This window comes from Pseudorasbora parva, chromosome 16 (genome assembly GCF_024679245.1).
Source record: "Pseudorasbora parva isolate DD20220531a chromosome 16, ASM2467924v1, whole genome shotgun sequence".
NCBI classification, from domain to species: domain Eukaryota; kingdom Metazoa; phylum Chordata; class Actinopteri; order Cypriniformes; family Gobionidae; genus Pseudorasbora; species Pseudorasbora parva.
The window spans coordinates 29,816,637-29,842,187 of NC_090187.1; the positions used below are offsets into that span (position 1 = coordinate 29,816,637).

The 25,551-nt window shown below is 39.0% G+C and overlaps 2 protein-coding genes across 5 annotated transcripts in view; one reads left to right on the forward strand and one right to left on the reverse strand.

Moving 5' to 3' along the window:
• fgd4a (FYVE, RhoGEF and PH domain containing 4a) overlaps positions 1 to 6,820 on the forward strand; it is a 67,147-nt gene extending 60,327 nt beyond the window's left edge. For all 3 annotated transcript variants that reach the window (XM_067420213.1, XM_067420215.1, XM_067420214.1), the window contains 4 exons: positions 301 to 435; positions 518 to 664; positions 2,747 to 2,887; positions 2,979 to 6,820. In XM_067420213.1, coding sequence (XP_067276314.1) covers positions 301 to 435; positions 518 to 664; positions 2,747 to 2,887; positions 2,979 to 3,230 — 675 coding nt within the window. In that variant the 3' untranslated portion in view covers positions 3,231 to 6,820. The remainder of the gene's footprint in view (positions 1 to 300; positions 436 to 517; positions 665 to 2,746; positions 2,888 to 2,978) is intronic.
• Positions 5,434 to 25,551, reverse strand: part of nup205 (nucleoporin 205) — a 28,199-nt gene continuing 8,081 nt past the window's right edge. Inside the window, exons 10-41 of one of the 2 annotated variants that reach the window (XM_067420205.1) lie at positions 25,109 to 25,246; positions 24,783 to 24,933; positions 24,490 to 24,698; positions 23,903 to 24,085; positions 23,646 to 23,696; positions 20,140 to 20,349; positions 19,810 to 20,047; positions 19,021 to 19,210; positions 18,715 to 18,835; positions 17,979 to 18,057; positions 17,736 to 17,900; positions 17,514 to 17,638; positions 16,857 to 16,971; positions 16,114 to 16,263; positions 15,966 to 16,037; positions 15,713 to 15,870; positions 15,529 to 15,609; positions 15,247 to 15,438; positions 14,931 to 15,135; positions 14,724 to 14,822; positions 14,206 to 14,351; positions 13,814 to 14,127; positions 13,590 to 13,728; positions 13,019 to 13,145; positions 12,864 to 12,937; positions 12,024 to 12,155; positions 10,168 to 10,273; positions 9,918 to 10,075; positions 9,666 to 9,795; positions 9,389 to 9,493; positions 9,221 to 9,279; positions 5,434 to 7,343 (exon numbers count right to left, since the gene is read on the reverse strand). In XM_067420205.1, coding sequence (XP_067276306.1) covers positions 7,191 to 7,343; positions 9,221 to 9,279; positions 9,389 to 9,493; positions 9,666 to 9,795; positions 9,918 to 10,075; positions 10,168 to 10,273; positions 12,024 to 12,155; positions 12,864 to 12,937; positions 13,019 to 13,145; positions 13,590 to 13,728; positions 13,814 to 14,127; positions 14,206 to 14,351; positions 14,724 to 14,822; positions 14,931 to 15,135; positions 15,247 to 15,438; positions 15,529 to 15,609; positions 15,713 to 15,870; positions 15,966 to 16,037; positions 16,114 to 16,263; positions 16,857 to 16,971; positions 17,514 to 17,638; positions 17,736 to 17,900; positions 17,979 to 18,057; positions 18,715 to 18,835; positions 19,021 to 19,210; positions 19,810 to 20,047; positions 20,140 to 20,349; positions 23,646 to 23,696; positions 23,903 to 24,085; positions 24,490 to 24,698; positions 24,783 to 24,933; positions 25,109 to 25,246 — 4,575 coding nt within the window. In that variant the 3' untranslated portion in view covers positions 5,434 to 7,190. Of the gene's footprint in view, positions 7,344 to 9,220; positions 9,280 to 9,388; positions 9,494 to 9,665; positions 9,796 to 9,917; positions 10,076 to 10,167; positions 10,274 to 12,023; positions 12,156 to 12,863; positions 12,938 to 13,018; positions 13,146 to 13,589; positions 13,729 to 13,813; positions 14,128 to 14,205; positions 14,352 to 14,723; positions 14,823 to 14,930; positions 15,136 to 15,246; positions 15,439 to 15,528; positions 15,610 to 15,712; positions 15,871 to 15,965; positions 16,041 to 16,113; positions 16,264 to 16,856; positions 16,972 to 17,513; positions 17,639 to 17,735; positions 17,901 to 17,978; positions 18,058 to 18,714; positions 18,836 to 19,020; positions 19,211 to 19,809; positions 20,048 to 20,139; positions 20,350 to 23,645; positions 23,697 to 23,902; positions 24,086 to 24,489; positions 24,699 to 24,782; positions 24,934 to 25,108; positions 25,247 to 25,551 lie in introns of both variants that reach the window. The other variant, XM_067420206.1, reaches the window with a different exon arrangement.

Genomic DNA, 25,551 nt, shown 5'->3' on the forward strand with positions numbered 1-25,551 from the left:
TGCCTGATCGGTGTATACTTGCATAACAGAAAGGATTTGCAATGCATAGATATTTTTTAAAATATTAATATTATTTAAAATGACAATTCAATTACAAATATTGAATAATTTAAATATTGGTTCATATTTTTAATTAAATAATAAAGTTACAATTATTTAATTAGTCATGTTAAACTTAAGTATTAAAGAAACAGAAAGAGGCAGATAAACACTAAATGATTGAAGTCCTGCAAACATCACCTGAAAAAAGTCACCAGAATAATTGATATTTATACATCTCGTGTCTTTATTTCTATGTAGGATCTTAAGATATCCGAGCTGGGAAAAAGAGCCCCTCGTTGGATCCGAGACAATGAGGTGACCATGTGCATGAAGTGCAAAGAGGGCTTTAATGCTATCAGACGCAGGAGACATCACTGTCGGGCCTGTGGATACGTAAGCGGCAGCAAACCAAAAACATTTAGTGTTTTCACAGTTTTCAAGTGTATTGCATGTGCCGAAATGTCAATTTATTCAGGTGGTCTGCTGGAAGTGCTCCGATTACAAAGCCACTCTGGAATATGATGGGAATAAGATGAGCAAGGTTTGCAAAGACTGTTACTCCATCCTGACAGGCCATATAGACGGCGAGGAGAGGGAGGGCAAGAAGAAGGGAATTCTAGAGGTAAGTTCAGAAGCACATGAATTGCTAACGGTGACCTGAGGTCAGAGCTGCAATCTATAATGGATCAATTACCACCCACTGTACTGTCAGAAAAAGACTTCATATAACCTTTATACATACAGTTACGGAAGAAAATACGACGTGCACGAACTGTCGTGGTGGAACAGGCAGCGGTAAGATAGGTTTGGTAACACTTTATAATAACCTGCAGCAGTAATCATTAACATTCAGTAATGCTTAACAGATCAGCGGTTGATGTATACACTCATGAATTTACAAGTCCAAGTTTCATTTCTAACTTATTTACATGTACTAATGATCTGTTTAGCATCATATAATGCAATAATGTTAATATTAATATTGGACTTATTATAAAGTGTTGCCACTGATATACTGATGTTTTAACGTTTGGTAACGCTTTAGAAGAGGGAACAAAGTTGTTTAAGCTTATCATTTAAAACACATTTGTGGAGTAATGGTTTTGCTTGTTCCCTTTTCTAAATTATCACTGTGCATCATGGGAGCAAACTGACTCTTAATTACAGTAAAACTGAATCTTACGCTTTTTGTTTTGCTTACTCTGTGAATCTCTCAACCTGTCAAGAGCATGATTATTTCACTTCAAAATCACAATAAAAAGTTATACATTGTATTTTGTATTTACTTTATTAAGTAAATGAAGCTTTTTAGGGTCACACAGGTGCCATTTTTTTATTTTGATCTTGAAGTGAAATCTTAACTCCCTTTTAATCTGAACACTGAAATTGGAAATGAATTACAGAAACTGGCAAAAAGAAGTTATAGGGATAGTTCACCCAAAAATAAAAGATAGCCAATGATATACTCACCCTCAAGTCATGGTTTACATGACATTCTTCTTGCAGGCAAATATAATTTATATTCATATATAAATTATATATATAATTAGAGAGTTATATATATTTAAATGTCCTGGCTCTTCCAAGCGTTTAAAATGGCAGTGAATGGCTGTTTCTGTTTTGAAGTTAAAGGGGTACTTCAGCGCTGGGAAGATGAATCTGTATTTAAACTGGGTCATCAATGTAGTAGAAATGTGAAATTATTTTTGAATTTGGTGCCTTCTCGACTGAGAAAAGACAGAAAATTTATTTTTGTCTCATGGGGATGAAAGACTACAATTCCCAGAATGCTTCGCTGCCCTGTGAGGCCATTCCCAAAGCCACCGCTACTGGATTACTGTGACTGAGTTGGAGAAGACACTACAATTAAAAACTAAACGTGTCTGTTCAATATAATGAGTGAGTCACCGCGCGAGTATCACAGCACTGAGCACTAACTGAAGGAGTGAGATAAATGAGCTGATGAGCTCTCATGATGAGAGCTGAGGTAATCGCGACTACACTCGCGGCATACATTCACAACGCGAGTTCAGTCTGGCGCGTTTCAGTTCATGCCTTTGCAAGCTTAACTTTCATAGAAATTAATTTGAGAAGTTACAAGACTTACATTGCTGACCATAGCTCCGTTTAAATGAGTGCCTGTAGCTGCGAGCTGAGCTCTGAGTGTAATCTCCATCCTCCATGTGCGGGTTCAAAACATGCGGAAATGGCTCCCTCTGCTGGCTGTAGTCTTTAGCCTTTGGCCAAACATTCCTCCTATGATGCAAATATCGTCAATTTGCGTCATGGGAGGAATTTTTCCAGAAATAAAGCCTTTATTTAACCCCCTGGAGCCATGTGGCGCAGTTATATGACGGATAGATGCACTTTTATGGACTTCAAAAATAACCCAACAAGTCACATTATAAAGCTTAGAAGAGCCAGGGACATTTAAAAAAATATACAATTCAGATTTTATTCGTCTAAAAGAAGAATGTTATATACACCAATACAGAAATTGAGGGTGAGTAAATCATGGGATCATTTTAATTTTTGTGTGCGCTATCCTTTTAAATTATGACACAACCTAATGTATTATGGGGGAGAAAGAATTATAATTCTGTATAAAACCATTTGCACACATACAGGGTTTGTGAGATTCATCCTGTCATCTCGTACTGGCGTGATGAAGCATATTCAGTGCTAAACTTCTCTCCCCTCACAGATTGAAGCTGCTCAGTTCTCAGGCAACAGTATCATGTGTGGCTTCCTGCAGTACTGTGAGAAGAACAAGCCCTGGCAGAAAGTCTGGTGTGTCATTCCTCAGAAAGAAGCTTTAGTTCTCTACTTGTACGGAGCACCTCAGGTCAGCGGGCTTTTATCTTCCTGAACCGTGCTATTTCTGTTCCTGTACATCACTTCCCTTTACTAAACAAAGATGTACTGTCCCCTCACAGGATGTCAAGGCCCAGTCCACAATTCCTCTGCTCGGCTACCAGGTGGAGGACAGCCCGAGACCCACCGACCCTCCCGCGAGCTTCAGACTATCTCAGTCGAAATCAGTCCACAGCTTTGTCGCAGAGAGCGAGGAACTGAAACAGCGCTGGCTCAAAGTGATCCGCATGGCGGTGGCGGGAGAGGAACCAGAATCGCCTGAAGAAAGCCTTTCGACGGAAATCACACAAGAACCGAGCTCTAACGGGGTCTGAGCAAAGAGAGCGAAATTTTTAAAGATGTCTCTATTGGTGTCGCAACGCAATTGGTAAGAAAAGGGTTGACGCTCCTGCTCACATTGCACAGACTTGCTGCGCCATCACTGCTGGACGGTCTGAGCTACAGCATTTGTCCTAAAGTTCCATTTGGATTTGAACACATCCAGGATTTGGGGGTTAAAAGGACACGGACATCAGCTTGACCCTTCCTGGATAGATTTAAAGTTCATGCGAATGGAGCACGTTAAGAGTACATGGGGGAACTAGGAGATGCTATTCCATCATCGCACATTACTACAGCTCATGCCGTTTCAAGCCTAATGTAAATATTGTACAAAATACTGAACATTTTAAATATTGTATAGTATATTGAGGCAAAAATCCAGATGTGTGGACGCCATTGTAAAAAATGTGTTGTGCAGGGCGCGAGCGCTTTTCAAAAAATCAAGATTGCAATCTACTGCGACTATCAGAGAACGCTCTGAATGCAATAGACGCTCCTTCATGATGACCATCGTGACTTAGCCAAGACGGGCATGTTGTGTTGGCATCTTTGTTGATCCTAGGGTTGCAGCGGTATACTATCGTTTTACGATCTAGCATTTTATTCAATTTGACAATTACCATACCGTTTACTTATGGACGGTACGGAAAGAAAGCAACAGGAATGAGAATCTCATCGCACACGCAACGCCTATACAGAGAGAAAATTGTGAGGCTGAATAAACCTCCCATCCAATAAGTGTGCTTTGCTACTTTTGATAAGAAACAAAGTATTAGGTTTAAAATTCGGTCAATTTTATCACGAAATTCAAACAATAAACAGTAGAGTGCGGTTTAATGTGGCATGACAAATCACTGTAGTCTTAGTTTAAAGGTGCAGTGTGTAATATTTATGAGGATCTAATGATAGAAATGCAATATAATATAAAATACAATGTTTTCAGTGGTGTTTCAGAACTTACATAATTAATCGTTATGTTTTTATTATCTTAGAATGAGCCATTTCTATCTACATACACCGCAGGTCCCCTTACAATGAAAACACCATTTTGCACCGCCAGGTTTCTACAGTAGCCCTAAACGGACAAACTACTCTACAGATCGCTAGCTACTCTCTGCTGTCTCAGACAACGACATCTTTGTCCTGCATCAGCCACCATAGCTTCTCTATTTGCTTTAAAGGTAGGGGCGAGCAGTGGCCAGTTAAAATTCACAACCTCACTGTTAGAAGCCGCTAAAATTCACACACTGCACCTTTAAGCGGCAGCGTCAAGGTATGTTGAAGGATCCAAACGACATATTGAAATGTATTTGCTGTCAATTAAAGGTGCACTATGCAACTTTCCGTCCACTGGAGGGTGCCTATTCTAAACAAAGACGTAGTTTGATGACACCAAGTGTGAGCGCAGTATCTTGGGACATGTGGTCTTCACCTCATAGCTGGTGGAAAATAGAACTCAGGCAGAAATCATGTTCATGGATGCGGTTATTAACATTACTGTAGTGTAAAGCAGAGCAGGACCGAGTGTTGTGGGGCTGAGAGCGGCCGCTGGAGCGATTGTTATACAAACACACGGCTCGTGAGTACCGGGACTTTTATTATGACGGGACGGGACACAGTCGCCGGGCGCGTGCACTTCTGCTTTTTCTGGTCAGGTAAAGCAGCTCTTTTTTTATCATATCAGATAAATTTAAGTTTTTAAAATTATGACGTTCCTTTGTGCATTCGCTCGGCGCTGCTGTGACATGTTCACACTGCTAAGAGAAAAGCGCTTCTGCAGAATAAATCCGAGGGTAACGCAGATATGACGCCATTGACAGGCGACTCGCTCAAGCGCTATGCTGAAACGTCCCTGTCCTTAGTTAAAATAGCAATTTTCTCACAATTTACAAATAGTTGGAATCATTTGGGATATTGTAAGTACTCAACTGAACAAAATATATAACACTGGTCTAGTGGTTTTTGGATATTTTACTGCAAAAATACTACATAGTGCACCTTTAATCGTCTATTTGGTGTTTTAACCACAGAAAGACGCCAAGGCTGCTTATGAACATGTCGAGTTACTTAATATTTACCTCAGGAAAGCCATTCTGCTGGATGGTTAGCCTAGTAGGGAGCATTTAATTAACCCGCTAATAATTTATGGATGTCAAAGACAAGTTTGTATGAAAACCACCTTGTGCAATTCAAGTGTTTTATTTTTATTTAAAGTCTCTTTGTTTGTGTTAATTATATTTAAAGTAGCCTAATGAATTCAATAGTTTGGTCTCTGTTTATTTTGCCCTTTAATATTATAGTTATGTTATTTAATATTATAGTAAACCATGATATTTTCAGAGATATCCTACTGCTAAAATCTTATACCGCTGCAACCCAATGAACCTCAAACAACTCTAACCATTAGCAGCAGTCCAGGACCAACAAAGATGCCCATTGAGGAACATTAACTTTGTTGTGGGATGTTATCAAGAGCTTCAACGCCACCTTCTGGTTTGCAGTGCCTCAGCAAATCAGCTATGAAAGCTTAATAAGCCTTCTGTCCTGCTGTACCTCGATCAAACCACTCGGATCAGTTCTCTATGAACAACAGTGGCAAAAACACCCACCATAAGCTATCTGACTTGTCCTTGTTTAAACGCTCCATAAACAGCAGCTCAGCAATCAACCACAGACATTTTACATTGAATTATCAGAGCTGGACGGTGCGATTTATCAGTTTTTACTCAATAATCATGGTAATAGATTTAGCATTGATATGAAATAACTGGTTGTAAATCAAATCTGTCTAGAAGTTTCTGTAATAGTCCTTTTATTTGTTGGCAGTCAGCCGAAGGTGAGGAGTTTTTGTTGTGTATATGTAATGATGGGCAGCACAATCAGACTCAGTAGGCCCGCTGGAGCAGGGAGACATGTATATGTTCTTTAAATACTGCAATTATAATTTTATTATTTAAAAATAACTTATGGAAGATATGCATGATTTTACATAGCACAAAATTACATTTTCATTCCCTCAGTCTAGTTTGGACCATTTCTTCATCCCTTTGTATTGAAGAAATGAGCATTTTCATTTTGTTTTAGCCAAACCTGCAGTCTCTCTAAAGTGTTGTTGGTATTACTGGAAAAGACTTTGGCTCGACTTTAGTTACATCAGCATTGTGAGATACAGACCTTTCACACTAATTATTATTTTTTTATTGTAGGAAATCGTAATAACATTGATTTAAAAGATACCTGATGTTGAAACATATCACAGCTAAGAATTGTATTCATATATTTTGTTGATTCCACAGTCCATATTTTCTGAATAAGATGTGCCTGACATTTATAATGTAGTCATGAACACTTTTATAGGCGAACAAGGAAGGCAACTAGATTGGCATCTTGAATCTGTCGATTTCTGTGTTAAAACATGGACGTGTGTTTATTGTTGCCGTTTGAAATAATCCTTACCATGTGATGTGAATGTAGCCTACAAGTATTATCACTCCCAGAATCCTTTCTGCAGTAAAGCTACACCAGCTCTCAAAGCCGAGACAGAGCCCATTTTAAACATACAAAATAAACTGAAAATTACGCACTTTACTGTCTTCTATAGTGTATCTTAAACAATTAAACAAGATTATTCTGCAATGGTTTTGTGCCTCAGCTATTCACTATGCGAATCACATGACGTGCTTATGATCTCAAGCAGCTGCACAGTACTTCCCATACTGACTAAAATCTTTTTCTTTGAGTCGTATATATTGGGTTAGGGTTAGAAAAAACTTCAGAAACATCAGTGTTGTCTGTTTAGAAAAACATTTATTTATCGCATTAGAAAAAAAGCTGAATTTCAATAGATCTTCATAGTAAGACAATTTAATCTGGTGATCGTAATCAAAACTTGCAAAAAGCACTTATTTGACACCTAATTCAAAAGAGTAATGTTTCGCACTATTAGTGAATGTTCAGCCTTTGGCATGATGCACTAGGCCGCGGATCCTGCGTGTAAGGGCTTGGATGAAGGTGTGACGGGAGCGGGTTTTACTATACAGCCCCTCGACCTCCAGCAACTTCCTCTGTAGCGGCTCACTGAAGCTGTTCGACACGTCACTCTGCAACTATAACAAGAAAGGGTTGAAAATGATAGGCCTACTAAGCAGATATCCGGATACGTTTAGGGAGACTAAATTCTTTAATGCTCACAAAGGCAATATTTAGAAATATTACATTTTAGAATAACTTTTCTAATATATTTGAAAATACACATTACTCCAGTCTTCACTGTCACACAATCCTTCAGAAATCACTAATATGACAATTTGCTGATCAAGAAACATGTCGTTTAAAAAAAGGCTGTGCTGCTAAGTTTTTTTGTGGAAATGGGCAAGAGTACAAGTGACAGCGACGACCGATGATGAAAACGATAATTGCCTGACTTTAAAAAAAATGTCTTTTTTTTTATTGGTTATTAAGGCTTATTAGGTGGTACCTGAGGTCTAACTGCCTGGCATTAGACAGCATGGCTTCCAGACCGGCAAACTAAAATTGTCCTTTTGTGCAGATGTAAGTTGTAATAGGTATCTGATTAATCTTTGGTTGAGTTCATTAACCCGCTAGAAAAGCTCTGCAGGCTGGTGTTTATTCAGTTTCAGCTCAAATGTAATGCTCGATATTATTGACTGGGTGTTTTGAGATGGTCATTTTGTTTTTAGATGTTTCTTTTTCAAAAACATTGATGCATCATCAGATTTTTCTTCTCGTCATATGTTCATGTTTTTATTCCTCAACATTATTTTTCATAACGGTCTTAAAATATTTGTATTATCTTCATGACGGACATGCCACACACGGGTACTCGAGTACTTGTTTTCGGTTTTTTGAGAACTATCAATGATCCAAATTGGCAGAAATGCCCATCCCTAGTGGAAACCATGCCGTTTTTTTCATGATTAGAAACTAAAATATTTACAGTACAGGCCAAAAGTTTGGACAGATTACTATTTGTAATGTTTTTGAAAGAAGTTTCTTCTGCTCATCAAGCCTGCATTTATTTGATCAAAAATACAGAAAAAAAATTGTGATATATTACAATTTAAAATAACTGGTTTTCAATGTATTATACTTAAAAATTATAATTTTATTTCTGTGACGCAAAGCTGAATTTTCAGGATCGTTTCTCCAGTCTTCAGTCTCACATGATCCTTCAGAAATCATTCTAATATGATGATTCATTTTCAAAGTTGCAAACAGTTCTGCCGCTTAATATTTTTTCATAACCTGTGATACATTTTAATAATACTTTGATGAATAAAAATAAAATAAAAATGAAGCAAATGTTTTAAAAATAGAAATCTTCTGTAACAACAATATACACTACTGGTCAGTAATTTGGGGTCAGTCTTTTTCTGTTGTTGAAATAAATCAATAATTGATAGTAAAGGAGATTTATATTATATGAAAATGTTTTTATTTTAAATAAATGCAGTTCTTTTGAACCTTTTATTCATCAAATATATTAGGCAGCAAAACTGTTTCCAACACTCATAATAAATCAGAATATTAGAATGATTTCTGAAGGATCATGACACTGAAGACACTGAAGAACGACCCTGAAAATTCAGCTTTGCATCACAGAAATAAATGATAATTTAAAGTATAATAAATTGAAAACCAAATATTTTAAACTGTAATAATATATCCCAATATTAAAAAAAAGATCTGTATTTTTGATCAAATAAATGCAGGCTTGATGAGCAGAAGAAATGTCTTTCAAAAACATTACAAATAGTAATGTGTCTGTTTTGGCCTGTACTGTATTTGAAATTGAACTCTTTTGTAACATAAAATGTCTTTACAGTCACTTTTGATCAATTTAGGTCAAGAACCAGTAGCTGTTTGACAACAATCATGTGGCTCGCCAGTTCTCACCCTTTACCAACATGTAATTTAAATCAGAGGACTAGAAATCAGTTTCCTGCTGAAAGTGCTCAATTACCTGTTCGAGATCTTGCTGGCTCACTCTTGACACACTTAAACCTCTGCTGCCACTAGGATCTACACAGAAAGAAATGAGTCAGACATTTGATAAATTAGTCTCCATGCAGTTAAAAACAACCCAAAATGAACTGAGCTTTGAAGAAGGAAAGTTTGCAGGACAGCTGACCTCTGTAACCTGGCAGAAGTGAGTCTTTAGGGTCAGTGGGAGTGCAGTAGAGCAAGTAGAACTCTAGGTGGCGCCAAATCACAAACAAGCACGTCTCGATGATATCTTCAAAGAAATGTCAAGACAAATATGCAACTGTTGTCCACTTTCCAAGTGTCAGATTGTAATCACCAGAAAAAAATAAACACAATAAATAGTCAAAAGCTCAAGAAGTTATTTTGAAAAGCAAATTAGAGCATCTCTTGATTTCTCAGGCGATCTTTATGTGTTAGGATACAGGAACAGAGGGCAAGAAGTTTGGCTCGGTTGTTGACCAGCTGGACAAGCCGGCGCTTGGCAAGCACGTTTCTCTGCACTGATGGGATCTTTTCCACTACACCAGAACCAGACACCAGACCCTGGCACAGCTTTGCACACAAAAAGATATGTTACACATGGATGTCTTCCAAATTCTGAACCTTTTAAAATCAAACAAGCAGAGAAAATCAATGTGAAGCATCAGACATGTTCTCCGTCTTTGTGTGTATACCTCCTTCAGCTCCTCAGGAGGAAGCTGTTCCACTCGCTCTAGCTTATTCAGGCTCTGTCTGTGGCTGTCATGGTACCGGAAGAAGTCAGTGGCGCTGTTTTTCAGTAGGAGCAGAACCAATCCCAGACTGGGCACCCGCGCAGAGGGAACAGACACATCTGATCCAGCACAACAACACAGGAAAATGCAGAGTTCGTTTACAGAAGCCAGCCAGTATATTCTCAACATAGCCAGAAGCCCAAAGACCAACCTGCTGGTTCACTTGCTGATGGGCTGAACAGGCAGAGCGAGAACTGGGCTTCAGCGGAGCTCTGCAGCAGTAGCGTCTGGCAGTACTCCATAATATTGGCACAAATCTGAGAAATCACACAATGCACATCAGAGTTAAACATCTAAAAGCTGAGATAAACTACTCAACGTTTGCCCAGATTTTTTGCACTGATCTGCAGTCTAGAGAATTTGACACTAGTGGCCTGTCTACAGATTTGGGGCTATCAAGAGTGGACAGATTTCACAGAAAATCTCAACACCAGGTTTTAAGTGCATAGGATGGATTTTTTTCAATACTGCTTCTGTCGAAAAGAATTTTAATCCTGCTCATGCCTGAAACGTTCACGTTTTATCCAATTCCCGCAAGTACATTTTTCAGTCCTGGTCCGGTTAGACTCTCGTTCTGGTGTCTATAGGCTATTTTTTCCAATTTCCCCACACACTGCTTACAATCTCCAGTTACAGACTTATGCGTGCTGTTATTATTTTATTATTATTACTTTGTTTGAGGGAAAACATCAAATGGTGATGGAAACCACATCAACTGGAGTGAAGAGAAGACCATTTTTAATTTAAAAATACTGTTATTGTGTCACAAAATGTAGTTTTAAGAGTTTTTCAGGCAGAATGTATTTGTTTAAAGCTCAAATCTGTGGTTTATTTATTAAGAGAGCGCCTGTTTGAAAATTTGATCTGGTGTTTTCGGAGGTGTGAGATCCAGGCAATCAGCGGTGATCAGCACTCATTAAGCCCAGCGAGAGCAGCCTTAACTCGGCTAGTCCTTCTGACGACTGCCGCTGCCTGGCAGAAGCCCCTCCCATGACATGAATTTGCGTCTGTTGTGTAGTGAATGTCATGCGCGAATGGATTCAAAATTTTCATGCGTCCAGTGTGAACGCTACATAAGGGTGCTTTCACACTTGGTTCAATTGCCTGGACCAAACCCGAGTTCCATTGCTACTCTCTTCCCCAGCTGGACTGTGTTCATATTATATTATTTGGGTCTGAACTGGGGTGTGTTTGCATCAAAGCAGCAGCTGTTTACCCCATTGCTTGGTAACGATGGTACGACGGTGGCAAAATGAACAGCGTTGCTCAACTTACTTTTATATTTTTGGTTTTTAACGGTTGGTTTCCTTACCAAAGCTTCAGTATGAAACGGCACTTGCGTCTATCTGCTGCGAATGTGCTGCAAATGCTCTGAAGAACGCTGAAGACGAGCAGAAATGAGATCTATAGCTCTCTGCCTGCAGTATGTAAATCACGTTCATCAGAGAAATAAGTGAAACACACAAAACACTAATTTTTATCATATCGCCATTAATAGCGGTTCACTTTTTGCGATTTAGTACGATTGTGTTCACATCAGCAGAGAACCGTACCGGAGTTCACATGAACAGAACCCCAGACCACCTTTTTAAGCAGACTTGGGTACGGTTCGCAGGTGCGCACCTGAATTCAGAAGACAGCCTTCACATCATCCAAACGAACCGAACTCTGACGTCAATCGAACCCGGGTGCGCACCAAAAGCGCTACTGTGAAAGCACCCTAAGATTCCATTCAGTCTGAAGATTTTCAAACATGTTTGACATGTTTATCTTTTTTGAAATTTTGATTTATGATTATGATGATTTATGCTATATTGAATTATTACATTGTTTTGATTTATCACGCCTCTCCTAGCAGGTGTCTGCATGAGTGTGTTCAGAACGTCTCAAAAGTCTAGTTGAGTGATCCTCAGTCCATGACCAGTTTTTCCTCATTTACACAGTCAGTAACTTTAAGATGGCTACAAACAGGAGTTAGTGGGCACTATGTTTACTGTGACATCACACCTGTTGCATGGCAACCTCCATTTCCTCTCTCTTTTCTGCAAGGTCACCAGGGGAAACAGTCTCCTCAATCTGCTTCAGATAGCGAGCGCGATCAGTGCCCACCAGCCGCACGAGCAGAGACAACGACTGCCGCTGAAGAAGGGAGAAACAAGAAACATTACTAATTTTGCAAACGTACTACATTTACAGATTTTTCCGCTTTTAAAATGCAATTGACAATTATGATGTCATTTAGGGGTGTAACGATTCACTCGTTTCGTCGATGCATCAATTACAAATCTTGACAATTACAAATGCATATGCATCGAACTTGAAACATGGATTTTTGAATTGTTTATTTTGGTCAATAACTGATTTAAAATGTTAAAAAATCTAAATGAACAGTTCCATTAGTTTTTTTGCTAATGGATGGAGCAAACACAATGTAAGTGTCTAAAATGCATGCATACAATTCTATTGAATGATAAATCAAATTGAACTTAATGTTGTTAAACCCGAAAGTACGAAGGAAACAACATCTAATGACAAAAGGTTTGTTTTGCCCCAACTCTCTGACCCCCTGAATGTCGCTGAGTTATTAACACCCTAAGATACATTAGACTAGAGGAAGCATTTAAATAATCCTATGAATGCACCTAAAAAAAATGCAGAATCAAAACCTATGAATTGTGAATTGAATTGATTCGCTCTACCCAAAGATCCACAGCCCTGATGTCATCATAATGAACTGCGAATGGTCTTCTTTCTTACAGCTGTTGTCTTGCATATATTTAACCATTTAAAGTTATTTTCTTCTTTTAAATAAGAGGTTTTTGAAATGTTTTTTGTTTAATATTTCACCTGGAATCTGCCGATGTGTCCCTGTATTTCCATAAGGGCGGAACTGTTGATTTCCTGTCCCATCTCGAGGGCTCCTGAAACACAAAATTGACATGTACAGCATTAGTAATGCATCAGTTTGTGGATCATTTCAAACAGCTGTAGTGTTGCAGCACCTGGCAGTGCAGTCTTGCTGATGATGGCAGTGAGGAGAGAGAGTTCCTGTAGAGCACCCATGCTCATATCTTGACCATGCAGAATGGACTGAATGACATCAGAGTGAACAATGAGCCACTGGAGCACCTATAAATGAAAACACATCATATGTTTATGTATTTATATAATTTAAAATAATAAATAAATTAAAACATTTTCAGTCTTGGTTTTCGGCCAAGTGCATCCAAAATTGTTGGTTTCGACCCAAAAATTTCATTTCAATGCATCACTAGTAATAATATTTCAAAATATATCTGCTTTTACTGTTTGATCGAACAAAATGCTGTCTTAGTGAGCATAAAAGACTTTTCAAAATCATTAAAGATCATGCCAACCCCAAAATTAGGTGTAAATAAACTTGATTTTCCTCACTCAGTCGTACCATACTACAAACTTAAGTATGCAGAAGGATGTAGTACTTCAAGTATGTACTTACCCCATCACTAGCTTACTCTATTAGCATATAGGAGAGATATGTGAATTAGGATTCAGCACATTTCTGAGGACATCATTTCATGGACATTTAAGTACCTGTGCTGCCCCCTGCTGGTGCTGTGTGGTGGTGGATGTCAAGATGACCTGCATCAATCTGAGAGTAGGTAGCAGGATCTGTCTGTACCTCTCTAGAGGATTAGGAATAAACCCTGATGGATCTCTCTGCCCAAACACTCTGAAAGAGAAATCGAGAGCGTAAGAAGGGAGGGTAACAAAATACATTTGTTCATCTATAGCTTGGACTCGAGATTAAAGAGTACCTGAGTGCATCATTTTGAGGAAGCATGTGAAACACCTGACAATCCACCAGCTGACTGACCAGCCCGCAGCGCAATAGCTCCATCGCACCCTGCGCTGTCTTAGCCACACGGGTCAGCAAAGCCATTTTGGACTCGTATATGTACAATGGTTTGAGTAGTGGAGGCTGAGGTGTGAGCAGAGTTTGCAGGGCGGCATCATCTTGTTTCAAGCTCTCGACCAGCACACGCAGGTAACCGCTGTTACACAGGTACACCAGCCACTGGCACTGTCTGTCAACAGACAACACCCTGTCCAACACTGCCAAAGCCAGCATCTGAAAAAGAGATGATGTCCTCGAATCAACTCAATTGGCATTTGGAGGCAAGATGATGTTGGCTTGTTTTATTCGTACCCTGCCGATCTCATGGCCGTCACAAGCATCTCTGCACACCACTTCCATAAGTGCAGTGCCATAGCTCTCAATAATGGCCAGGTTCTCTCTCTGCAGCTTGGAGAAACAATCTTCAGGGGCAGTCAATCGCTCCCACATGGATGTACCTGAAAATTCAGGATTATATAATATTTGTATTGTTTTACATATTAGCATACATTACATAATATCGCTATAAAAAAGTCTACATGCTTTTCATTGGCAGATACAGTGTAAATGATTACATTTCAATGTATTAGATGTATATATATAAAATTAGATCCAACTAAATATTAAATACACTTTATTATACATTCTGGGATATGACATGAAAGATATATGCGACATTGCTAAAATCTTTCAGAATTGTAGGTAGCTAAATAGTGCTACCTTCCGAGGCAATCATGATGCCCAAAATTCTGTCTAGGAATGTATGTGTAAGTGTATGCGAATAAAATGATATTTTGGCGATGATGGTATGAGCATATGTGTTTATATACCTGTCTGCAATGTCTCAGGCTCCTCAGGTTTCTGGGCAATTTGCAGGTAGTAGAGAAGAGCACCATAAAGGTGAGCCCGCAGACGTTGGAAACCTCCACCTTGATGTAAACAAATACCAGGGAGTAAGACAAGAAGGTTAACGAATTAACATGGTGGAATTAATTGACCTAGATCAGATGTTTAGTCTTAAATGTGACCCGTCTAACCTGTGCACAAGATAAAATCCAGCAGCTTCCTCAGAATGAGGTGAAGAGCGGAGTTTGCGATCGAAGCAAATCCTGATCCATATCCGCCCTCTGGCCCCGCCCCCTGCTGCTCAGATAGAACTGATTGGCTGAGGTGTGCCGTTAATGTGAAGACCGCCCCGGCTACAATTGGCATCAGTTCACCTGCAGCATCCTCTGATAACACCTTGAAGAAAGAGAGAGAAGGAAGTCAAATTGCTGTTCCCCATTTGAATAAAAGCACCCGCCAAAGGCAAATCATGATTAAAAACTCCCTTCCTTTGTTCTATTAGCCTACCTTGTCATGCAGGTCTAAAAGAAGGTCTCTGATGATGAGCTGCCGCTGGTCTGCTGGGATGAGCTCTGAAGGACAGGCCGTGAGGATGGTCTCCACCAGACTCCTCCAGCTCTGCAGAGCATGACGCTTGGCAGTGAGACTACGCCGCACACGGTTCCTCTCCACCACCTGCTGCAGGACGGAGTTCACTTCCTGATAGCGACAGAGACGATGAAAGAACAATCAGTACTAGGAAAAACATTTGTTGTATCTCTTGCCTTTAAATAAGAGAGATGCATTCACCTCCATCAGCAGTGGTCTTTGCCCAATGGCCGCCATGCCCTGCAGTGCATTGATCTCTGCAACTAAAACTCGACGGAGCAACTGAAACATGATGAATCAATAAAGGAATTAACTGTATTTTTTGTTAAAAAATAAATTACAGTATGAACTCTAGCTACTGTGGATTGTTAAGCCATCCACGTACCTTGACGTTGCAGACCGTGTGTCCCTGCTCGTTGACGTGTTCGCAGTTGGTGATGACATGTTCGATCTGAGTACGCTCAAAGAAGTCCAGCTGCAGAAGCTCTGGGGCCTCCTGACTGAAGTCTATGGCATCCAAAACGCTCAGAAGCCTCCTGCGCACTGAACCCACCAAAGATAACGATAAACTAATTTGAATCTAAAACAGCTGGCTGAACGAGCAGCCCTTGGTGCAGTGCAGTCAGACTTTCTATTACCTTTGGAGACGGTGCCAAAGTGCAGGAAACCGCTGACTGATCTACTCTCCTCTTCCATGCCCGTCTCTCCATCTGCTACAGATACAATGAATGCATTTAATTCAGTGTGGCTGTCTGGTCTTCGCTGAACTCTGTGTATGCGTATTACCTGAATGTAATGTGTGTGGTTGGTCATCGAGGAGAAGGTTGAGCAGTCTCTGTGTGTGTGAGCGCTGGCGGTTCAGTGAGGTCACTCTAAGCTCAATGGCTGTACTCTTCATCAGCCAGGACATCTGAGACAGAGCAGCAATCTCATTCTCTGTGAGACATAAAGATGGAATCAGAGGCATTAACAGTTGTTGAAACCAAATTTGCCTGCTATCCTTTCTATGTATCACATGAAATGGGTTACAAATCAAAGATTCAAAAAAATATGTAAAATGGATATTACACTATTATTCATAGGTTTCGGTTTGGTATAAAATAAATACATTACAATGCAATGTTTTTGCAAGAGGTCTCATCTTCACCAAGGTTGCGTTTATTTGATCAAAAATACAGTAATATTATGAACTATTATTACAACTGAAAATAATTAATAATACATCTATTATAATATTTTAAAATGTAATGTATTCCTGTGATGGCAAAGCTGATTTTTCAGGATAATTATTCAGTGTCACATGATCCTTCAAAAATCATTATAATATGCTGATTTGGTGCTCAAGAAATATTTATTTGTATTATCAATGTTGAAAACAGATGTGCTGCTTAATATTTTTGCTAAAAGTAATAATTACTTTTACAAAAATTATTCCTGACCCCAAACCTTTAAACGGCAGTGTTCTGGATGTTATGGACACACTAGTGAATTATCAAACTCAAAACAAAGAGTGCAGACAGGCAGCTCACCTGGAAGAATGAAAGGCAGGTGCTGCAGATGAGAGAACAGGAAGTCCTGACTGGTCCTGAGGTATCGCATGGTGGGCCCCGAAGTGTCAGGACACGCGCACAACTGATAGATTACCTGGGACGAACACACACAAAATATATTATACATTAAAATATCATACACAGCACAAATAAATGATCAGGGTTGCTGCACATTTTTTAAATCAAATTTCACTTGAACTAGATCAGCTTCACGTTCATTCCTATAGTACCCAATTAAACATCTTGTGGACATTTCATTGCTGTCAATAGTTCTTGCAAACCATCTCCGAAACTGGTCTTCCTCGAGGGAATGAGAGTTAAATTTGCACTTCCCCATTTTTCTCGAATTTACCTCAAGGGTAAAAACCACCCTCCCTATCTCATCTCTGGTGAAAAGCTCACTTTGATGTCAGTAAAAAAGTAAACTAGTCTAATTGTGAACTGGTGGGTACTACAAAATACTTGGTGCTACACAGCCTAAAAATCAGCTTTGGAAAAAATTACGAGACCACTTAACAGTGAGAAATCAATGTTAAGTGGTCTTTTAAATTTTTCCAGAGCTGTATTTTAACCTGATGTAAAGGCCATTTCAGTGTCTGAATCTAAATCAAATGCAAATAATTAAACTTTGTGTACCTGGTAACAGAGTTCAGCTAACTGAGGGGCCTTTTTGGTAAGCACAGGTCCAGAGCGCCACTCACTGCCCCTCTGGAGCAGACTGAGGATTGCATGCAGGCAGCTCCGTGGACAGCCAAGAACACCTTATTGATGAACACATGACAAAAAAGCAATAAACATTTCCCATTTCAGGCATAGCATAGCATGTGTGAGGTCGAAGTTGAAAAGTTGAAATCTTACCTGGGTCCTGCAGGTTAGTAGAAGAAACTGGCTTCTTCACTTCATAGCCCAGTAGATACAGGCCAAGGTTGGGGCCCTTTAGTTCCAGAGAGGTAATCAGAAGGTTCAGGATGTGGATCTGGGTTTCATGACGGATCCGGGCCACCCGTTTTTCAGGGTCTGAGTCTGTCCCAAGAAAAATGGCTGTTAGATGCTGCTTAAAACAATTGGCATACAGCCATTTTGGGATTATTAAGGACTTACCATCTGTGCTCACTCCCTCTTGAGCTTCCTCACTGTCCAGACACTCCACAAAACCAGCCATCAACTTCTCACTCACTGCCTGCTCATAAAATAATTTCATATTTACAGCAACTCTTATTCATTTTATTACCTATAGACAGTGCCTATGTTTACATGCGCCAACAATTATTTCTAATTTAAAAAAGAAATCAAAGGAAGGTCACAGTAAGATGCTAACATGACACTAGAAGAACTCTTCACTCCCATTTACATGCAAATTGCATTATTCTGATAAGTATGGTTATACCACACTCAGATAGGCATACATTATGCATGCTGTATGCCGGCCATTGTTTTATTATACTCGCATCGTTCTTCTTGTCGTCTGGATGAAGATACAGACCAGAGATGCGCAACGAGTTGTGCTGACAGAGTTTTTGCGATTTGAAGAGGATGAAACTTCTGAATAATGCCACTGAGTTCAGTTAAATGAAGTTTTGTGAAAAAGTTGTGTGAGTGGTAATGTGATTTAGGTGTTTACATTACTGTTTATTGCGATTAAAATGGGAGTCTAGTCTAGTTGTGATTAAAATGGGCATTAGTTTAAGGCAAATATGGTTACTACGATTATGAGCTTAATCTCATTAGTTTGATCGACATATTGCATTTACATGAGGTAAAGTTTAAATTGCAATATTGCCAACATTTCATCATAATCGCAATATGAGGGTGCATATGAAGGTGTAAACTCGCTTACTTGATCATGTGTGAAGTCTCCAACTAGTCTGGCCTGGATGTTTGGGTAGCGTGCGATACGCCGCAGGATCTTGGCACTCTGGAAAGCAGCATCAGGGTTCGAGCTGCTGTGGTACAGGTACCTGTGAAGGCCAAACAAGTAAAATCAGCACAAGTATCCCTGCATCAGACATACAATAAATCATTCCTAAAATGAGTTAAGGAAAAAATTATTTAGCTGTGAACAATAAATGGTACCTATACATCTCTGAAAAAAATTAAGAGACCACTTAACAATTATTTCTCAATGTAAATGTAGAAAGCAGACCTGGCAATGTTGGTGATGTGATCAGCCCGTCTGCTCTGAGCACTGACACCCTGCAGGAGCTGTTCCACAGGGGAGACAAGTAGCGATGTCTGACTTTCTCTCAGCAGATCCATAAACGTCACCTCCTTCTGCAAGGCCAGCTCCAACAAACACAGACAGTGCAGCACTGCTGACTCCAACTGCTTCTTACCTACAACAGCAGCACCGACATAATGTAATGAACAAATACAAAAACTGGAGAAATCGGCCATTACTCCAGTCTCCAGTGTCACATGATCCATCAGAAATAATTCTAATAGGCTGATTTAGTGCTCAAGAAACATTTCTGATTATCACAGTTTTCTTGCTTAATATTTTTGTGGAAACCATTGTATTTTTTTCAGGATTCTTTGATGGATAGAAAGTTCAAAAGAATAGCATTTATTTAAAATTGAAATATTCATATAAAAAGTCTTTACTCTGTCTTTTAATAAAAAAAATATATAATACCTCTAACTTTTTAATTGTAGTTAAGGTTTAAATACTATATTTTATTTATTTAATATATACATTTAAATTATATTTGTGATTTTTAAGAGCGTTTTATTTTCACCATTTCAGTCAAAACAATATAGAATGATCAGCTTACAAGTATTACCCAAAATTGTAATATGGCTGCATCACTAAAATAAATGAATTGGTAATGAGAGTTTTAAAAGTGTTGCTAACAAATGTGACAGGACATTAAAAAAAAGCATAAAAAGTTAAAGCACTTTCATAAAAAGTGCAGAGCAGGCATATTATACTGACCAGGGAAGGGGGCGTAGGTGTCTAGCTGACGAGCACCCTCCTCCAACAGGCTGAGGCAGAGAGAGAGGGTGGGCGAGTCATTAAGCAGGTGAAACATCAGGCTGTGACCCGGGGGCTTATGGGCCAGCACCTGTTCCCCCTGCAGTTCCACCATCTCTTGCAGGAAGTCCGCTGGCTGTGGCTCATATTCTTGTAGAAGTTTGTGAAACACCTCCAGCACTGCCTCAGCTACCTCCCACTGGAGTAAAAAAGGAAATAAAGATACAAGACCATAAATGGAGGCGAGACAGAGATAAGAGACTTGTTTAAATCTAGCAGGCTCCAACAAACCTTTTCTGCTGGCCGACGGTATGCACGTGTGGGGAAGGCCAGAAACACAGAGTCACGCAGGAAGTCAAGATAAGGCTGAAAGCCTGGTGCACGCAGTCCTGCTCCAAGATTCACTGGAAGTGCACTCTCTACCAAAGTACTAATCAGATGACAAAAGGCTCTTGTGAGTGGATACTCCTCACAGCTCGATTCAATCTCATTCAGCTCCACCTGTTAGAGGAAAATGAAATTAGTGCCGCAGTTAAAGCACGTTTTTATATATATATATGGTCTTAAGACCGGTCTCAAAGCCAAGACTACAATACTAGTAGCATGTCTCACACCTCAACAGACATTGTATAGAGTTATTTAAAAATAAACTGCTCTAAATAATATACGTGTATGTATATGTGTGTGTGTATATATATATATATTAGGGATGTCAAAGATTAATCGATGATCGATTAATTGTCGATAAGACATTTGATCGATAAGACTTATCGATCATCGATTAAGCAGGGTCATGCGCGTGCGTGAGGAAACGGGAGGAAAAATGATGCGAGCGCGCCCGAGTTCTATTTAGAACCATTTTACTGCTGGAGTTACACCTTCATCATGACTGCAAGCTTGCATGTGCATTCACAGCCTTTTGTTTTGTGCAAATGTAAGTTGTAATATTGTGTTTATTTTGTGCAGGCCTATCTTTAGCTGATTTATCTCATAAGGATGCATTTGGTTAATAATTAACGTTAGAGGTGAGCGGTAGTAAAAGCGTGGCGGTGATCAGCTTCAGCGTGCAGCTCCAACAGCACTAATAATGACTATGATTGGGACTGTCATATAACACAACATCAATGAGAACACTATTGTAATAAAACATTGTGATTGTTAATTATTTGGGTTTATTTGCCGTGTGTTTCATTGCGTTGATCCAGGAAGAGCGCATGCACAACATGAGTCACGCATTCTGACTCGCGCATGTAACTTAGTTCAAGTTCATTTCTGCATTCGCATCAGATTGTGCTAAAGTAATTTGTAATATTACATTTATTTTGTGACGTTATATTATGTGATCAATCATATAGGATGCGTTTCTTTCAGCGAAATAAAACGCACTAACAAATTGCTTCAGTAAGTGATGGCTACCGGTTTTCATTCAGTGCTTCGGCTTTAGCGCATACAGAGCAATGCATAATAACGATGATTGGGACAGTCATATTATATAACAGAAATGAGAACACTATTTTAATAAATGGTTGTAAAGTCGTCGGGTTTAGGTGCCGTGTTAAGAGCGCCGTTGTTCCTAGAGCGCGTGAACACCTTCTTAATATGAATATCAGCAACTCAATTCAAGTTCACTTTGTGAAGATATATAATTTGTAATATTTTGTTAACTTTATATAAATCTGATTAATCTCATATAGGAAGCTTTTTGTTGAGTTAAATAACGTGCTAGCAAAGTTTCAGTGTAACTTACCGGTGTTGATTCAGCGCATCGGCTTCAGCTCACGCTGTTCAAACAGCAACGCACGACTAATAATAACTTTGATTGGGACTGTCACATTACATAACAAAACAATGAACACATGAAAACAATATTTTAATAAATCGTTTTGAATTAACTGGGTTTAGGTGACGTTTTAGCACGTTGCTCTTGCAAGTGCGTCCACAAATTCTGAATAACAGATCTGAGGCGGCGTTCGTGTTGTATTACATGTTATATTCGGTTATTAAATAAGTAATTTAATTAAGTTATAAATAACATCGACTAATTTTACAACCCCATAGCCCTTTGTTTAGATAAAAAAAAAAAAATCCTTCTCATTCATTTGGTGAAGAACATGGCGTTTTGAGCAGCATTGCACATATAGTCCTACTGTCATGCTGTCGGCTATAAGCCACTGCTGTAGACGCATATTTCAGTATTATGGTTAATGATTAATCGATTAATTGATCGTTAATTTAAACGACGATCGATCATGGGAATTTGTGAAAATTGACATCCCTAATATATATACTAGAATTGTAGTCTTGGCTTTGAGCCCGGTCTTAAGACCATTGTTTGAAGGTCTTGGTCTTGTTTTGGACTTCACAGGATATCACTAAATTGCTGGTGCATTGTCTAATTTAGTGCATTGTCTAATTGGTTTGTTAGCGGACTTGCGTCTGATGTCAGTGTGTTGTCAATTCAGCGGGTAACTTTGACAAGAATGAATGAACAGACGCATATCGTTGCCAATACTGTTGATATTATGGCATTACTATCTACAGCACCAACTATACTCGAGGCAAATTCACCAAATAAACGTCCTCGTAAAACATTTTGCACAATTATGCAAACATTTTATCGGCGCCGACAGGAAGGAGAAGACTAGATTATACTTTTTTAGCCAAACAATGTATTTTGTTTTATAGTTATGTTTAAATATTAGAATGTTATTTTTAATTATTTCATCTAGGCTATATTGATTATGAAACGTGCACAGATGTGCAATATATCTCAAAGACATCGGGTCAGAAATGATTTTTTGACCACTTCATAAGTTTTTTTTTTGTAGAAAGCTTTGTATAAATTGTATAAATTGTATTTATTAATTTTAATAAATGTTTTTTCATTTGCCTGAATTTAATAAATAAGCTTTAATAAATAATATAGCAGACAACCCGTGATAGAGCGATCATTTGCGTTGCACATGAACTGACCAGAGCGGTCTCATAAATAAACCGAAATTCAGCATTTAGGCTACTTGTCTCACAGACATATATAAAGCTCGAAAATAAATAGTCAAGCAAAGCACACTGTTCACATGAGCTGACTACACAAGCGGTTCTGTTTAAAATGCTGCGCACTCCATCACTGCATGTGCTGTGAGTTTAATCTGTGTTTTTTCACTAATCCTACACCAGAACTTCCTGTAAATGGTCTGAAAGTCCAAACTATCCAGAAAATGCTTTCACACAAGAAACGAACCGAACCTTTGTCCAGTTTGGTCCGGACCGAGACTACCTCTTTTAGTCTGACCAAATTTCGTCTGTTTGGTCTGGAGTCGGACCATGGTCTGAGGGAGGTTTCACACTTGTATTTTGGTTCGTACCAAACTGAAAAGTCCGAAAATCCGGACCAAACAAGGTAAATGTGAAAGCACCCTTAGTCTCGGCACACGCTGGTCTTGACTACAACACTACATGATACTGTGCCTTTTTCACGAGCAGCTCATGATCCAGTTTCTCATGTCATTATTCAGTGTCGCAGGTCAAAGTAAATGTTATCTCAAAATCAAATCCATAAATACTGTACTGTAAAAAAATGTTTTATCTTACATATTATATTTTACTTAACTTTAATATTTTTATATAGTAATAACACAAATCTTAATAATCTATCATACAATTGAGCAAATAGTGAAGCCCTACAAACAAGCACAGCAAACTTGAAGCATTAAAAATAAAATAAACATTTTGTAGTAGATTTCTGTTTCCAAATTGTGTATCCCTAATACTCTATATATATGAAACTGAGAGCTTACCTCAATCCCAGCTGCCTGTCTCTGTCCAGGGACTTTTACTGTCTGCAGGATCTGAAAGGGAAAATAAACAACATTGATCAATATCAATATAATCAAGTCAACTCAACTGAAAAAGCCACTAAAGTGGGAAAACCACACTATCTCTGTTGAAACTGTTTAACAAAGAGACTGCTGAAGCTAGTAGAGCTAATTCAGTTAAAATATTCATTATTTTAGCGTAGGTCAGTTTGGCATTATAGGCTAGAGATTTATTCAACCTGTGTGTACTCCAGAGATTGCCAGAGGGAAGCAGCGATCTCAGGCGATTTGCCAAATGCAGCAAGAGCATGCAAGACTTGAGCTTTCAGCACAGGTTGAACGCTGCACTGCAGCAATCCCAGCATCACCACCACAGGCGTCCACTGAGGGTGTTCACAAAGAGCCAGACGAGCATTCTCACTCTGAAAAATATAAGAAATTTAATGAAAACAGACATCCAAAAATGCATTTATGCTAGAATGATGCTAAAATACTCAAAAATGGTAGATGATGCGATGAGGGCTGGGTTGACACCGATTTCCTAATTCAATTTTACTTTGATGTACAGAATCATATTTAATTTGACTCAGTGATTTATTCAGAAATTTCTGCAGACTTTTTGCACTGGCTGACATCTAGAAAACTGGGTGGTGGGTAGCAAATTTAATGCTGATGTATAATACAGTTCAATGAGAGCAAATTACATCTTTCCCACCTTGCTTACTTTAATTAATTTGCACAACATTTAGAAGTGAAATGTTTCAATGAATTGACTGATATGGTGATCTTTCACTATTTAGAATAGTGTGATATATGTGTGCTATACCCAGGTGATGATAGTGGTAAGCAGCTGGAGGAACGCAGTGAGGCCATCCAGCTCTCTCTGAGTGATGCCTCTGATGGGTGGGTGGCGGTACTGTGTGCTGTCGGCATTGGGCACATCAAGGCGCAGGTTCTCATGGTAGAGCATGAGAGAGTGGAAAAAGTGCTCCCATGACACTAAACTGCCCGACACTCCAGCCTGCCGGTTCTCTCCTGAAACAGCCATCATAAAATAAACTTGTAACTACAACAGCACTCGTATTACTTCTTTCCATTTTAAGATCTGAGAGCAGTTACCGTGTGGAGCTCCGTTGGTTTTAAGCAGACTAAAGCAGTAGTGGGAACACTGGGGTCCATTAGCAAGTCCTTTCAGCATGCGCAAGTAAGGAATGTAGAGAGTAGCAGGAAGCAGATCACCCATCTGACGCACAAACTTGGAGAGAACCACCTGAAGTGACATGCAAAAATGTATATTCAAATTTAGTGCTTTATTTTAAAGCAATGGTAATGAATCATGCCACATCACACCCAAATATACTTAGGCACTGCATATTGCAGGACAAGCACTTTTTTTTAATAAAAATACATCTTTAGTATGTTTAGCATAGTTAGCATTTTCTGACCTGTTTGTGAGGGGGTCTTTGGGGAGGTACTCCAAGAAAAGATCCAGTGAAGGAAGTGTGCTGAAGAGACTCAGATGGACACCAGAACTCCAGGGCCAGCTCAAGTTCAAATGGATCTTTACTGTAAAACTCTCCAATCTGAAACACAAAGTTATTCAGCATTAATTACAATGGTTCAAAAGTCCCAATTATTGATATAATGCTTTAGTGCAAGTAAAAATGGGTGCATGAGATCCTAATTAATATAGAATTGAGATTTTAGAAGCAATATGTGAAGACGCATATTTCCTGGCTATAGAGAGCCATGAACTGCTAAAGAATTCATCCAGGGTAACAGCAGGTTTCAACAAGTCAAATTTAAGACTTTTTTTAAGACCATTAGGAATTAAATCTAAGACCTATATTGCGCAATAATAAAAAAAAACATGCAAAGGAAATGCAGA